Genomic DNA, 16,296 nt, shown 5'->3' with positions numbered 1-16,296 from the left:
ACAATATAATTATTTAAATATAATACATTTAAATAACAATATCAACTTTAATAATTTTTAAAATTATGATATTATTTTGTATTTGAATATAAAATTAAATTAATTATAAAAAAGTAAGTCACTAGTATTTATGAAAAATAGACCATACAAACCATGTCTTTAATAAAAAATTGTATGTATACAATAAATTATTTGCTCGGACCCTAAAGCTAGTTTATAATTTTGAGTCATCAAAATCCACGAAATGAATCGGATGATGATTGATGTAAGAACCAGCCGGAGATGAACATAAGTCATAACGATCGACTTCAAGCAAATCAAGAAATGTAAAAATTTATTCTCAGGACAAACCACAATTATTACCACGCTAATGTTGAAAACAACAAACAGCTACTCCATACCACTAAAGATTTTCTTACCGGTATTGGACTCGCTTCCATGTGTTACACAAGCAGAATTGATTCTGGCACCTCAGGCAGCTCGCATCCTTCCGAGGCGTACCGAGTTCACGTAATCCAGTGGGCTGTGGTCAGAGAGACCAGGGAGTCCTAGTCCAACTACCCTCAGAAGAAACGATTCCCAGCTCTCTCTATACTCAGGCCCATGCATGTAACCAAGTATGAAACTTCTAAACAACTCCCATGCAGCATTCAGATACTCCGGAATTAGGAAAAGTATACCGAAGTAGTTTCTGTTCGGTTCTTCAGTAAGAATCTGCACAACATCAAGACAACTTAGATGTGTCAAGAGTATACTTCAAGATTCCATGAAAACTAAGAAGGAGATTTCTTAGTTCTTACTTGCTCTTCGTAGAGGCCATTGTAGTACAGGCAGATACCAAAATGCTTGTACAAGAAGGTTTTATTGTCGTAAGGCAATCTTGGAACGAGATCGTTGCAATATACGACCCTGAAGTATTTGGCGCCAGGATGTTCCAGATGAGCTTCCATATACCGTCCAAACTGTCTGTTACCCACCCTTGGCTGTCCGTATGTGTAAACAGCCAACAGACGCTGCATCAGCTCCATCTCCTCGTGTAGGACAAGAACGGCCGGGAACAATATAGCTAAGGCCCCTCCCAAACTATGCCCTGTAACCACAAATTGTGCGTTCTTGTGCTCTTTTAATAAGTCCTTGAGTTTAGTTCTGACAGCATAATAGGCCGTCATCTCTACCATTTCTGGTATTAGCTGCTTCTTAGCACCATCAGGCTCTTCTAAAGGGGTAGGTGATATGCCTTTCGATTTTAGTTGGTGGTGAAACGTGGAGGGGTTAACTCTGTCGCCCAAACCTAAGGCCTCAAGAAAACCCATATGAACTTTTCCCAGTTTGGGTATCTCGTACCAAGAGTAGTCGAAATCGGTGATCCAGTCATCGGCATCAAATGGCTCTGTGCCCCGGAAACTGATGAGTATCAGATTTGCATCTATTGGCTTATCACACATGATGAAAACTTGGGTGGACCTCTCTTTCTGATAATCTGATGCAAAAAAACAAGGTATACCAATATTAATGAGATACCAGAAAATAGTTTCACTTGAAACCATAGAGTTCATGTCTCTTGGTTATTACCATTCCAGCAGTTGTAGAAGTCAACAAAATGCATCTGGAAACAAATACACAAGATCATAGAGGTTATTACCAATAAATGTTCATTACTCAATTATTTACCAGAGATCTTAGGGCGAGGGATCCAACCTTCCAATGAAGATTTACAACATTTCGAACAACCTTAGCATTCTCGTAAGCTAGTTTTGAAGCCATCATACATAGATCCATTAAAGCCCTATTTCCAATCTCTGTTATCCAAGTTTTCCTCTCAGCATCCGGCAGCATCTCAATGTTATATAGGTCTATACGTCCATCAATATGTCCAATTGCACTTATGAATGTTTCTGAGTCTCTTTTTGGCATTACCACACTTCCTATACAAAGCAGGATAGACATCAAGAAACATGGTGTCCCGAAGCCAAGAATTGCTTAATACAAGTAGATTTCTAGTCAATGCATTGAAAATATTTCGTTTTGGGAATAACAAAAAAAGTTTGAGCAGAATATGGACTGAAAGTTAAAGCAAGAGTTAAACTTTAAAAGAAAACGATATATTACCACACATACAGTGCTTTAGAACATGACAATCTTCTATTCACAATTTTTGTAGCTCGTTGAATTGGCTGGTCAAAACACCACTTGAGTGCGCAATAGGTAAGGTATAATATCTTTTAAAACTACACGAATAAGATTAATTTATCTTATTTTTCTGATGAAGATGATGGCTTTACACCTCTCCCGAAATTGATTTTAAGGACTAAACATACTAGTAAATTGATATAATCAATCCATTTCCATTTCATTAACCATTGCTCCGTTAATTTATTGGTCAAGATTGAGTAGAATCCGATCTCCAACTCCAATGTCCAATGTGTCAACACAACACTTGCTGGTGGCCATATTTTTTTATCCCCATGTCCCTGAAAGCTCAATCTCATTTTATGCCAACGACACATGTTCATCCAAAGCTAGCGAAAAGAATTTCGAAGTAAATCCAAGTACATCAATGCTGACATTGTTGTGAACTTGCATAAAATTCAAGAACACCAACATACTAATATTTAAAAAACAGAATCTTTCAGATACATGGTCAAGAGTAAATGCAACAAATGGCAATTCAATAAAAGAATCTAATACAAAAAATATTCTCATGGCACATTACAACAAAGATATCATAAAACAAGCACACCCCCTAAATGAGAAAAAAACGAAGTAAATAGATGAAGGGTTCAGCATCAAATTACCTTGAAGAATTTTGCTTATTAACCCCATAAAGTTGCCATTGAGAGACAAAAGGTTCAGAAGAAACTCCACAACATAACCAGCCCATTCCATGGGTTTCCCGACAACTTTAATGATCTTTCTCACTATAATAGACACTACAATAACCCATCTGTGGTCGGGTTTTACCACCTCAACATCTCTAACAGTATCAGTACTACCATCAACACCCAAAATCTCTTCACCAAACTCACGTTTTTCCATAAACTTTGCGCCACATTCGTGGTTATCAAATACCAAGAACCTAAGCAAGTCCAAAACCCCACCATTTTCAGGCCATAAAATCAAAAACCCGAAATCCCCAGAACCGCTAGCTTCATTTTCCTCTGTAGTGGCCATCTGCACTCTACTCACAGCCCCCGACGCCCCTTTTTGTTTAAGAAGAAAAAAGCCGCAACTTTGTTGCGTAATACGATTAAGATGGGATTCAGGCAATTTGGTACGCAAAGCGATGGATTATTTATAGCGCATCGGAAATTGTAAAGATAGCCGATTTTAACAGTGATTTGCGTGTCGGTTGGGGTGGCGGCCGCATGGGGTGACATGCGTCATTGTATTGCACGTAAAGAAATCACTCTCATTCGTTTGGCTGTATGCAAAAATATTCAAGAATTGTTGGCAAACTGCATTATTGGCTATTTTGCCACAGCTTGGCCTTGGGCTTACTTAAAGTAGGAACAATAGTAATTTTCAAATAACATATTGGTAAAAACTTGTGTGAGATGGTTTCACATGTCGTATTTTATAAGATATATATTTTATTTGGGTCAATATCCATGAAAAAATATTATTTGTTATGCTAAAAATATTACTTTTTATTGTAAATATCGGCAAGATTGACCCGTCTCACAGGTAAAGATTCGTGAGACCGTCTCACAAAATACATACTCTAACATATCAAGAATGATCTTGGTTTAAAAAAATAGGAATATAACAAAAAATTTAAAGCTCGTTTATTTTTTGAGGGTTTGCTCAAAAGTTCAATTTCATTAAAAGTATGCCTAAGTGATGAGACAACTTACTCGATAACATATCTTATTTGAGTCAACTAAATACGTTTCTAAAGACACGATTGTGTCTATATGCAAAATATGGTCTCAATACGTATTGAGATTGAGAGAGCTTTGCTCAATAATGTATATAACTTGACTCCGATAGTCGAGTTCAGATTAGTTCGTTATTAAAATAACATCTACATATATTTGTTAAAAACTCTTGCACAATAATGTATCCAACTTTGCTTGAATTTGGATGTCCGCCATGAAATAGCATGCTGGTCCGATTCACTAATTTGACAGGTTGAACAAACCTCACAACAATCTAACTTAAATTCCGAGTTAAGCAGACTTACATAAAAGAAATTATTTAAAAAAAGAAAAGAAAAAGCAATAACAACAACTACAATCATATTTATATTCATATTCCATAATCCATATATATTCATTACATTTATTCAAATAATTCAACAATCAATATCATTTACATAAACAAATTTAAAATTATAAAGTCTAACAAAGTAAGGAAAAAACTTGTGTGAGACGGTCTCACGGGTCATATTTTGTGAGACGGATATTTATTTGGGTAATCCATGAAAAAGTATTACTTTTTATGCTAAGGGTATTACTTTTTATGGTGAATATGGGTAGGACTGACCCGTCTCACATATTGAGATACGTGAGACGGTCTCACGTGAAAACCTACTCACAAAGTAAAGATTATCTAAATAAATAACTCAAAGCTTTTCAAAATTCATAAATCATTATATCATTTCATATTTTTCTCCTTTTTCATCTTTTCTTATCTTTATTTTCAACAATAATTTCTAGAATATTTGAATATTAGACTTTTTAAATAAGTGACAGTTAACTCAAACTCAACCTATACAACTTATTTCAACTTATAATCCAAACGGCCTATCCCATTTTCACTCACTTATGAGTGGGACGTGAAAATCTTATTCCAATCAAGTTTTTTGTATAATTGGTTAAATCAACTCCACGGTCAAACCCAATTTGATAGCTCTATTCATAAGCAAATAATGAGCATCTTTTGTACTTTATTTTTCTAGAATGTTGACATAGCATGAAACCATATATTATTGATATATCCAAGTCTAAAATCTAATTTATGATAAGTGAAATTTTTGTACTTATATTCGAGTCATAATTGATGATTATACTGTTGTTTAAGAGCAAATTTATGTGTTTTGGTAGTTGTTTTGTGTTTGCAAGAGCCAAGGTTACACATACATTTTGTGGCAAAGAAGACGTGGAATGAAAGGTAAACGATGATTTGAAGAAGTGAAAGGAAGTGTTGGACTTAAAGCACATAGGTCTATTAGGCTTGCTCATTTGAATGGAATATTGAACAAGTAAGGCAATGATAATTAGATGGGAATGTCCCACATAGGAAAATAATAATATTATGAGTGATAAAAGTTCAATATATAGAGACATTCTCAGGTCCTTTAAGAATACACAACACACTCTCCTTTATTTTCGTTCTTTATATGATGTTCTTCGTTTAGGTTTCTGCGGCTCAGTTCTGCATCGTGATAGAGTTCAGTTATTTTTTCATTTCATCGTAGTAGTGTCTCGTGCTAGGTTACTCCTGGTTGTTCCGTTGTATAATCAGAAACAATCGTCTAAGTTGATTCTCGAAGCACATACCGAGGAGACAGATCTGTTTTAAAGACATTATACTTCGTACAGGCCTCAGTTTGCATTGTTTTATACTTTGTTCTGCGGTGTTTTCTTTTTCATATTGTTAACCAGTTTCTCAAAGAAAGTCTTAGTACTTTATCTTCGATATTTCGCTTATTGTCTTAAAACAAATTTACTCGTTACGTGGTTTGTTTCAGATATGGATACTAAAAACAACGTGCAAAGGGAAACTTGTTATGTTGTCCCTACTGTGCTGTCTCAAATTATCCCTCATGTTACCCCACGTGTTGCTGTGATTGATGTACCAGCCAGTCACGATGAAAAACCTGAGAAGTTAACTAGTGTGGAATTCAAGAGGTGGCAGCAAAAAATTTTGTTTTACTTGACGACATTGAACCTGACCAGATTCCTATTCGATGATGCTCATAAACTGAATAAGGGTGAGGGAGATGTTGAATTCGTCAGTTCACTAGAGGCATGTAATCATTCTGAATTCCTATGCCGAAATTATGTACAATTGAAAAGAAACACGAGCTTAACCAAGATACTGAACCTAGAAGTAGTAAGAGAGCTAGGACTGAGAAATTATTTGGTCTGGATTTCATCACTTTCATGATAGAAAGTGAACCTCAAAGCTTTAAGGAAGCAATGAGTTCATCTGAGGGACCTCTATGGAAAGAGGCTATCAATTCTGAAATGGAATCCATTTTACAAAACCATATATGGGAATTGGCGAATCTTCCCCGGGGAATCAAACCACTAGGTTGTAAATGGATTTTCGAACGAAAAATGAAATCAGATGGAACCATATATAAGTATAAATCCAGATTGGTGATCAAATGTTACCATCAACGTGAAAGACTTGATTACTTTGACATATATTCTCCTGTATTGAGAATAACCTCTATTCTTGTTATACTTGTGATTGCCGCCTTGCAAAATTTTGAAGTACACCAAATGGACGTAAAAACAGCTTTTCTAAATGGAGATTTAGAAGAAAAAATCTATATGGAACAACCTGAGGGATTTTCTGCGACTGAGCAAGAAAATAAAGTTTATAAACTGGTGAAGTATCTATATGACTTAAAAACAAGTATCAAAGAAATGTCACGAAAAAATAAAGTCATGATAGAAAATAGATTTAAATTCAGTGAATGTGACAAATGTGTATACATAAAGAAAATTGAAAATGGATATGTCATTACGTAGATGACATGCTTATCGTTGGTAGTAACGATTAGATGTTTAAATCCACCAAAAATTTATTGAACTCGAGATTTGACATAAAAGATTTGGGCTTAGCCGATGTGATCCTTGGAAATAAAATTTATAGAACTTCAGAAGGATCAGTTATAACTCAGTCACATTATGTGGATAAAATCCTTAAGAAATTCAATAAGGATGACTCTGCATTGGCTATAACCACTATAGATACCAGTCAGCATCTATCAAAGAATAAAGGTGAGATATATCTCAATTAGAATACTCTCGAGTCATTGGAAGTCTGATGTACTTAATGAGTTGTACAAGACCAGACTTGGCTTATGCAGTAAGTAAATTGAGTAGATTCACGAGTAACCTAGGAGTTGAACACCGGAAAGCAATTATCAGATTGCTAAGGTACTTAAAGTACACTCGTGACCTTGGACTGCACTATACAAGATATCATGTTGTTATTAAAGGATACAGTGATGCTAACTGAATATCTGATATGAAAATCTAAAAATCTACAAGTGGATTTATATTCACTTTAGGAGGTGAATCAATTGCATGAAAATCTTCTAAATAGACTGTAATAGCCAGATCCACGATGGAATCTGAGTTTATAGCTCTTGACAAGTGTACTGAAGAGGCTAAATGGTTGCGTCAATTCTTAGAAGATGTTCCAGGAGGAGAAAAACATGTGTCAGCTATATGCATATATTGTGATAGCCAATTTGCAATTGAAGAGCACAAAACAGTATGAATAATGGTAAGTCTAGATATATACATCGTAGACATGATACCATTAAACAGCTACTCTCAACTGGATTAATCTCCTTTGATTTCATAAAGTCAAAGGATAATGTAGCGGATCTGCTAACTAAAGTATTGAACTGAAAGTTAGTTGCGAAATCGTCAAAGGGAATGGGTCTCAAACCTATAGAATAAATTGATGTCAAATAAAACTCAACTTACGCTGACTGGAGATCCCAAGAACTAGGTTCAATGGGACAACCTAATCTTCCTAATATGGAGAATCACTATGAGGGGTTATCCTTAGTCCATTCTTATTATAAAACAGTGAGTGTTGAAGATAAGCTTACGACTTTTAATGATTCTGATGAGAAGAATATAGAACCACCTATGTGAGAGAGAAGTGGAGCTTCTTCGAAGGAATTGCAGGGCTCGATTCTAGAGCAGAATCAGTAATGTGTTCATGGCCAAAACGAACATAGTCATGAGAACTGAATAGTATCAGGAAGAGTCATGTGTGAAGTATATATTAATCATACAAATGGCTGTACAGTTCAAAGACATCATGTCTATCTTATGTGTGAAGTATATGTTAATACATATCTATCATATGCAAGATTCAAGTGTTGAACTTTATCGCAAAAATCGTCGAATATCTTTCAATTTCCATTCATGTGGGGGATAGTTTGACTTAAAGCGTTGTGGGCCTATTGAGCTTGTTCATTTGAATGGAAAATTGTACAATTAAGGCATTGCTAATTATATGGGAATGTCCCATATAGGAAAATAATAATGGCATGAGTGATAAAAGTTCTATATATAGAGACATCCTCAAGTTCTTCAAGAATACACAACACACTCCTATATTTTCGTTCTTTATACTATCTTCTTCGTTTCGGTTTCACTGCTCAGTTTTGCATCGTGATAGAGTTCATGTATTTTTTCAGTTCGCCATAGTAGTGCCTCATGTAGGTTACTGCTGGTTGTTCCATTGTATTATGGGAGACAGACGTCCAAGTTGATCATTGAAGCACATACTTGAGGGGACAAATTTGTTTTAAGGACACTGTACTTCTTACATGAAGAAGTTTGCTTTTTTTTATGCTTTGGTCATCTGTGTTTTCTTTTTCATATTGTTAACTGGTTTCTCAAAGAAATTTTTAGTACTTTATCTTCGATATTTCGCTTACAGGAAGTTCAAAACGGAGAGCGAAGTGCACCCCGCGCCTAACTTCAACTTCAGTTTCAATCTTCTCTTATTCTAAATTTCTTAGTTCAATGTTGAGATTGAAAAACATGATTTGTTTTATTTTCTATTTTATTATGAACTAATTTTATATTCTTGAGGAACATAGTGGTCTGGTTGAAACTATGTCTATGACCTTTTGATTTATATGTTCAAATTCTTTTTGTTTATTTGTGTTCTCTTGTTTTTAATGCGTTCAATTTATTGGCTATAGATTGATTGATAAAATAGTTGAGATCTATCACTTGGGAGAGAGAACTTAGATCATAGGAAACACATCGTGTGTATTTATATAATTCAGGAGGCATATAATCACATTGAACACTAGCTAAGAACAATCGTTTGCATATATTGTTTGATGTTAGATTTTGTATATGAATATCAAAATCAATATTAGATGCTAAATTATATATATCACTTGGGAAATAAAATAAAAATAATTAATTTTTTTTCCTTATAAACGAGATGAATTTATAAATATAAACGTCGGATATGAACTAAACATAATGGATAACCAAGTGAAATCAAATCTATAAATTATTTCTCACATTAAATTCCAGATATTTACATGAGCTTGATTTTAGTTGTTTTTTTTATTAATTGACTAAATCATTCTTGAATTTCTAAATAAAGCTAAAAATAATCTAATGGGGTGTATTCAATCCAGAGTTTTGATGACTTTTTCAAATAATAGACTTTTATGGATTTGATAGATATTTATTTACTTTTACAGAATGTCACAGATTTATAAACAAATTTATGTGGATTCAGGTAGACTTTTTTGCAAGATTTTTATAGACGTTTGTGAATTTTTTTTATAGGATTTTATAAATTTTGTACTTAATTATAACATTTATTTTTTTATTAATTTCTTTGAATCAATAATCAATTGACATATATAACATATTCAGTTTGAAATAATTTTTCAATATTTATATTAATAAATAAATTTACTTATTTAAAGTTAAATCATTTAATCCTTACATGTGTATATATGTGGGTTTGTATGCATGTTTGTAAATTTTTTAAAAATACATCAATTGATTAATATTTAACCTTGTTTTTTAATTGAAACTATACATGTAAAAAGAATATTATTTAGCATTGTGTGAATATAATTTTGTATAAAAAAATCATAGCTTGCATATTAATTGAAAATGTTAAAAAGAATTTAAAAAATCGTGGTTGTTGCGAGACTATTCAATTATTAAGAATTAAATCATTTTTTATCATCTTTTATTATTATTGAATATTAATAAATCATAAATTAAAAATCACAAAATCAATTCTAGAATTCAAAATTTTCTATGATATTAAAATAAATAATTATTAAATGAATAAACAGCCAAAAAATGAAAATTTTGAAAAGAAAATATGAAAATATATATAGAGATGCACTTCAAAAATTTTAAAAAGTAGTAGAGATAGATGAGAGGAGAGAAGATAAGAAGAGGTGTGATGTAAGCGACAGAGAGAAACAAATAGTTTGTGTATGAGTTAGAAGTTTTAAAAATCCATCCAAATCTTTGGGTTGAAGAAAATAAAATTTTCGACAATTTATAGTTGTACTTTAGGCATTAATGTTTGTATCTTAATGAATTTCATGAAATTATTAAAAGTCTGTTGAAAATTTGAATACCTATAGACTTTTATAGAATTTTTAAAAGTTAATGTTGAATATCACTTGAATTTTAAAAACTCTATGAAAGTTTATTTTGAATACCACTAGACTTCTATAGAGTATGTAAAAGTCTTGATTGAATGCATCTAGAGATTTAAAATCTACAAAAGTCATTAAAAGTCAATAAATCTCCTACATTTTATACACCCCTTAGTTACAATACTCGATATAATTTAAATATTACACTATTAGTAAGAACAATATTTCATTCATAACATATTAAAACTTGACACTATGTTTGCGAACAAAAATCACACAATAATTTACAGTAATAAATTGGGAAAAAAAATTCAAATGCATAAACAACAGCCGAACCATTACTTTCTATATTTTGGTAGTTGAATTAAAAATGCACAAAAATAACAACATTCAACTAAGAATACAAAATATTTTTATAATAATAGTCAATAATAATTTTTAGAGTTTAAAATTATTGGCATGGCCCATTTGATGTCAAAGGACGTGGGGCTTCGTTCCATCCAAGAAAGGGTAAGTTCGATGTTGGCGTTAGGGCTGTGCCCTAACCCATTCGAACGCTGACACATGGCACCTTTATTTAAAAAAAAAATTGTAAATCTGCTTTAAAAAATAGCCTCTTTTTTTACCATGGTTAATTGCTCAGCCTTTTATTTTTTTTAAAAAAAATGGAATAGTTCAAATTATTTCAAATTCCCGTGAAAAATTACCCCCATTATTTTCCCTCTTCTTTCACGTTCTGCCATCTTCATCGTTAAATTTCATTCCACACCTCCACCAAAACGGTAGCGGTGATGCTACGCACCGGCATACATTGCATTCACCGGAAAGACTCCTCTGTGTTATTTTCATGTTTGGGATTAATTTTTATTTAAAACAAAAGATGGGATTTTTACCTTTGCTTCAGTTTCAAGCCATCAAGGGAAACGTGGGTTTTGTGATATATTTGGGATTTTCTATTTGCTTTTGAAGGGATTTTAAGGTACATTATAATAATTTCAAGTTTCAACCACTTTAGGCTTTGGGTTCTTGGATTTACAATTGAAGTTATTGTTATTATTTCATAATTTTCTTGTTTTCTGGGATCGCAAATTATTTTGATTTATCCCTTATTTCACATTTTTTAGGGGGCAAAAATGTGGTGTCGTATTTATAATCTAGGTTGATTGTCAAGTATGTAGATGCTCATTGTCAAAAATATCTTGTTATAAGACAGTGGACGCATATAGATATTAAGATTTTGGCTTTTGTGACTTTTGAAAATTTGAGGAACAATTTTTATATTGGGTTGTTGAATGAAATTGGGGAACAATTTTTTTACGATATTGTTTGGTAAATTTCATTTGATTTCAGAATTTGAGATGTTAACTATAATTTTATATTTTAATTTGGATTAAATGATTGATAAACAAACCCATATTTCTTATTTGGCACACGATGCTCTCTGGTACTACTTCTGATTTTTTTGTTTGTTATTGTCTCATAGAATTTACTGGAGTATTGTTCTTCCTGAGTTCATCACAAGATTATATCCTGATCCATCTATGGTTGCTACACATATACATACATCCCATTGACTGAACCGAGACTTGAAACACGACAAATGAATCTGAATTGCGATGGTAGATATATTGACTCTATAATATTTTTCCATAGTTATAAATTCCTTTTAGGATATAACCAAATAATATCCAAACTGATTTTTTGTTCTTATACACTTTGTGGTAGATAATATTGAAGAGATTAAAGTTTCAAATTTGGAATATGTGGTTCATAGAGATGTTGAGGTACTATCTACAAATTCTATGAGAGATCAATTGGAGAGTAGACTATTTGTTGGTGAAGTTGTGAAAAGTGTTGAAGATGCTTATATACTATATTGTAATTATGCTCATGCAAAAGGTTTTAGTGTTAAAAAAATTGATCAATGCTACTTTCCTGGCACCAACGAACTTCAAGCTAAAGAGTTTGAATGTTCTTGTGAGGGTAGTAAAGATGAAAAATGTTCTAATGCAAAAATACCTGTTTACTTGATCCGACAAGTAGAAGTAAATGTAAAGCAAAGCTCAGAATAACTAGACAACGTGGTGGAGAATGGACGGTCGGTAGATTTGTCATGGAACATAATCATGAAATTCTTGCGGCTGATCAAAGACATTTGTTGAGATCATCATGCAATATTTCATATGCTAAAAAATCTATTTTGGAGTCGATGGTAAATTCTGGGATAACAGTGTCTAATGTTGTCTCTTATATGGTAAATGAAGCACAAGGTCTACAAAATTTGAGCTTTATTTGAAAAGATGCATATGATTATCTTGGTCGCATAAAAAAACAAACGAAAGTTGAGAACGGGGATGTTTCTGCATTACTTCATCATTTTATAAACAAGTCGAATAAAGAGTCAAATTTTTATTGGAATGTGCAATTAGATGATGAAAATAGAGTCATGAACTTGTTCCTTAGGAATTCCAAATGTGAAGCTGATTATGAGTTTTTTGGGTGATATATTATCAGTTGACATGACTTATCATACCAATTGGTACAATTTGATATGTGCTCCTTCCGTTGGAATTAATCAGCACAGACAAAATGTAATGTTTGGCTTGATATTTATGTCAGATGAAACTGAGAGTTCATTTGAATGGTTGTTCAAAACTTTAATTGATTCTATGAAGGGGAAACAACCTGAAAAAGTTTTTACATATCAATGCCAAGCAATGATGAATTCAATTTAAACAATTTTTCCACATTCACACCATCGGTTATGTCAATGGCACATCAATCAAAATGCTCCATCACACTTAGATAGTTTGAATGGTGATTCGAGTTTTAAAATATTGTGGAATAAATGCATGACTCATTGTGAATCTGAAGAAGAATTTGAATCCACATGAAGTATTATGATTGATGAATACAATCTCAGTGGCCACAAATGGTTAAATAGTATGTACACGTTGAGATACAAATGGGCTACTGCGTTTAGCAATCACAAGTTTAGTACAAGGCTATTGGCAACTTCTAGAAGCAAGGTGACAAATGTTGTGTTGAAGAGATCAAGTAACAGTGCAATTTAATTGTATGATTTTGTGGTGCAATTACGAAAAAATCCAGTAAAGTTGGCGAGAGAAAGAGAAGGCCGAAGATACGCGTTGTCATCACAAGAGAGCCCCGACAATGTTGAAAAACAATCCAATGTTGAATTCTGCAGCTGATGTTTATACACTCACCGTCTACAAGCAATTCGAGTTAGAGTTTATTAATTCTTTGAATATGTGATTTATTGAGTTGCCTTTGGATTTCAGTGCGGTTTCCCTCGATTTTAAAGTAAAATCTAATGATGATAACTCAAGGGTTCGACACGTACTATTTAATAAGGAGACTACTGAAGTAAAATGCAATTGTCAGAAATTCGAGTCAATGGGAATATTGTGCAAACACATTTTGATGGTCTTTAATTTTATGAATGCGAATTATATTCCCAAACCCTACTTGAAGAAGCGTTGGATGAAAAATGCAAAAAATAGAGTTTTGGTGGATGATTTTTGTCAGCAAGAATGTGGAAGTAGCCAGGAATCTAAGATGGTTTTCGTAAACCAACTTATGAGATCGACGTGTACTCTTAGCATGCGATGTAAATTTAATGGAGATGCAAGAAAGAAATTGACAGAAATTGTTGAAGGTGCGAGAGAACAAATATATGAGTTCTTCGAAAAACTTAAGTTGGATGACAACGAGATTCAAGAAGATAACATGGTAGATGAAATGGTTGTACGTAATCCTCCTCAAGTCAAGTCAAGAGGAATTACAAATGAAAACATACAACGTCATTGGGATGATAAAAGTAAGAAAAGGAAAGGAAAAGGAAAAGTTGACAGTTCAAGTAAGTCGTCATTTCTTTTGTTAATTGTTAATAGTTATTTCAATCTTTAATAACTCTTTCTCATTGTGTGATGTAGATGCAAGATGCGGAAAAAGAAAAGGACAAAGCTCACAGGCTTCCCAATGCATGAATAGCCAAGAAGTAGATCATGCCCAACAACTACAAAATACTAATGTCCCACCATCATTGACATCTCAATTTGAAGTCAATCAAATATATAATTGGGTTAATGCAAATTTATCACTTTTGTTCTGGTTTGGTAAGAATCTGTAAAGATTCTGGAGATAACATGCTTTTGAGGGGCTTTTGTAATGAAATTCTGGAGATAACTTGCTGTTGTGGGACTTCTGTTTTTGTTAGGCTCTTGCTGTTGTGGGGATTATAAATTACATCCCATGTGCCTCAAAGACGTGTGTCCCATAATTAAATGCATAGCAAACCAGGAATATTACTAAATACTTTATGAGAACAAAGTCATTAATCCACTTATCTTACATGTCAAAACAAAAAATTAAAAAAAGATTCATTGTAATAACACAATACTACTTCTTATCTTCTTTAACACGAAGAGATTTCAATTGTCGTTCTATCTCTTCTAATATTTGTGCAGCCTTTAAGCATCGCTCCCGTTGATCACGTGCTAAATCTACCTGGACATCTATTAGTTTAGCTAGTTTCTCATATTGGTCGGCAGACATGGTGCAACTTGAAGCTGTAGTAGAACTTGAAGTGGAAGCTGAAGCGGGCGCTGAAGCAGACCTTGAACTCGAACAAGATTGTGTTTCCTTGTACGCCGTAAATGCTGCTACTGCTTTTTCATTAGTTTTATAAGACTTACAGCTCCACTAAATTTGTTAACTTGCATATGCGTTTCTTCCCAATACGTATATACGCCGAGATTGCGTCCAACAAACACAACATATGTTTTGCCCTATAATTACAAAAAATTTCCAAAAAAAAATTAGTTTACTAAATGCAATAAATAATACAAAAAATAGCAACTTCAAATTAAACGGCTCACCATTTTAGCACTATCAAGTCAGCAAATGCTAAGAAGGTCCAATAGTCCAAGTCTTTACTGAATTAGAACAGCCAATGGAAGCCAAACCTATTTCAACAATACCACACAAATAAAACTCTTGTTCAATTCCTATTATTGCTCCACAACCCAACCTATTAGTGTGGATCCCTCTGTCACACACAATGCCTCTGTATTGCACAAATTGTTGTCTATCTAACACAAATTTCACAACTCCATTCATAAAAACAATGGTTAAGTTTTCACAAAAAGATGAATTAGGGATGTAGTACCATGTTTTTTATATTTATATTTCTAAAATAGTTCCAATATTTAGGCGAGAATCGATTTAAACTGTACATATATTATATGTTGTTGTCATTAATTACTATATGATATTTTTTTAACATTCACTCTCTTGATTTTAGATCTACTTAAATATTATTTTTTTCGTGGTTAATCTGAGGTTAAGAAAATTTAAAATAAGAACTCATAATTAATTATTGAATTTTTCTTCAACCCTCGTGAAGTTGTTTAAATTTGTATAATATGAATCTAAGCTTACCCAATCAAATAAAGAACTGATTCCATCAACAAAGACTTGGTAATAAAATGATTCAAAATTGCGCACAAACCAACAAATGCACGGTGGCGGCTTTTCGGCGGTGGCGGAGTGGTGACATCGACGATCGTGTACCGGTGGAAGAGACATGATGAGATGTAGGTTTTCGGTGGTGACGACCGTCGTGGTGGCTCGTGATGGTGGCGGCATGGTGGGGGGAGTTGATGAAAACGTGAAGATTATCATAGAATTGGGGAAATGCTCTCTCCACCCTAAGGTTTAATTGGAATATCAAACCACAGTAGAAAAAGGTTGAACAATTAACCATAGTAAAAAAAGAGGATATTTTTTAAAGCAGATTTTAAAAAAAAAAATTTAAATAAAGGTGCCACGTGTCAGCGTTCGACTGGGTTAGGGCACAACCCTAACGCCAGCATCGAACGAACCCCAAGAAAGAAAGATTTGCTTTTGTTACCAAC

The 16,296-nt window shown here is 33.2% G+C and overlaps 1 protein-coding gene and 1 long non-coding RNA gene across 3 annotated transcripts; both read right to left on the bottom strand.

Annotated features, from left to right (window-relative positions):
- Nucleotides 1-236: 236 nt before the first annotated feature.
- LOC140810708 (triacylglycerol lipase OBL1) lies at nucleotides 237-3,424 on the bottom strand. Its single transcript, XM_073168588.1, has 5 exons — nucleotides 2,796-3,424; nucleotides 1,699-1,925; nucleotides 1,573-1,606; nucleotides 801-1,480; nucleotides 237-714 (listed from the first exon to the last, which is right to left on the bottom strand). Exons 1-5 carry the CDS (start codon nucleotides 3,169-3,171, stop codon nucleotides 472-474), a joined length of 1,560 nt encoding a protein of 519 aa, XP_073024689.1. The 5' UTR covers nucleotides 3,172-3,424; the 3' UTR covers nucleotides 237-471.
- Nucleotides 3,425-14,871: 11,447 nt separating this feature from the next.
- LOC140810806 (uncharacterized) lies at nucleotides 14,872-16,080 on the bottom strand. 2 transcript variants are annotated; one of them, XR_012113303.1, is made up of 3 exons: nucleotides 15,887-16,080; nucleotides 15,259-15,345; nucleotides 14,872-15,168 (listed from the first exon to the last, which is right to left on the bottom strand). It is a non-coding gene; the product is annotated as an uncharacterized lncRNA (long non-coding RNA). The 2 variants fall into 2 exon arrangements; XR_012113302.1 differs by having other exon boundaries at nucleotides 15,891-16,080.
- Between the last annotated feature and the right edge of the window lie 216 nt (nucleotides 16,081-16,296).

The sequence above is a fragment of the Primulina eburnea genome, chromosome 13 (genome assembly GCF_022965805.1).
Source record: "Primulina eburnea isolate SZY01 chromosome 13, ASM2296580v1, whole genome shotgun sequence".
NCBI lineage: Eukaryota > Viridiplantae > Streptophyta > Magnoliopsida > Lamiales > Gesneriaceae > Primulina > Primulina eburnea.
Note: the sequence above shows the minus strand (reverse complement) of the source record. Positions and strands in the feature narration are given on the sequence as shown.

Bases quoted from the DNA above. Each gene is read 5' to 3' on its own strand.
- LOC140810708 (XM_073168588.1), bottom strand. From the start codon at position 3,171: ATGGCCACTACAGAGGAAAATGAAGCTAGCGGTTCTGGGGATTTCGGG. The intron at 1,926-2,795 runs GTAATTTGATGC...TGCTTTGTATAG, and splicing joins AATAAGCAAAATTCTTCAAG to GAAGTGTGGTAATGCCAAAA. The intron at 1,481-1,572 runs GTAATAACCAAG...TTTTTGCATCAG, and splicing joins CTTCTACAACTGCTGGAATG to ATTATCAGAAAGAGAGGTCC.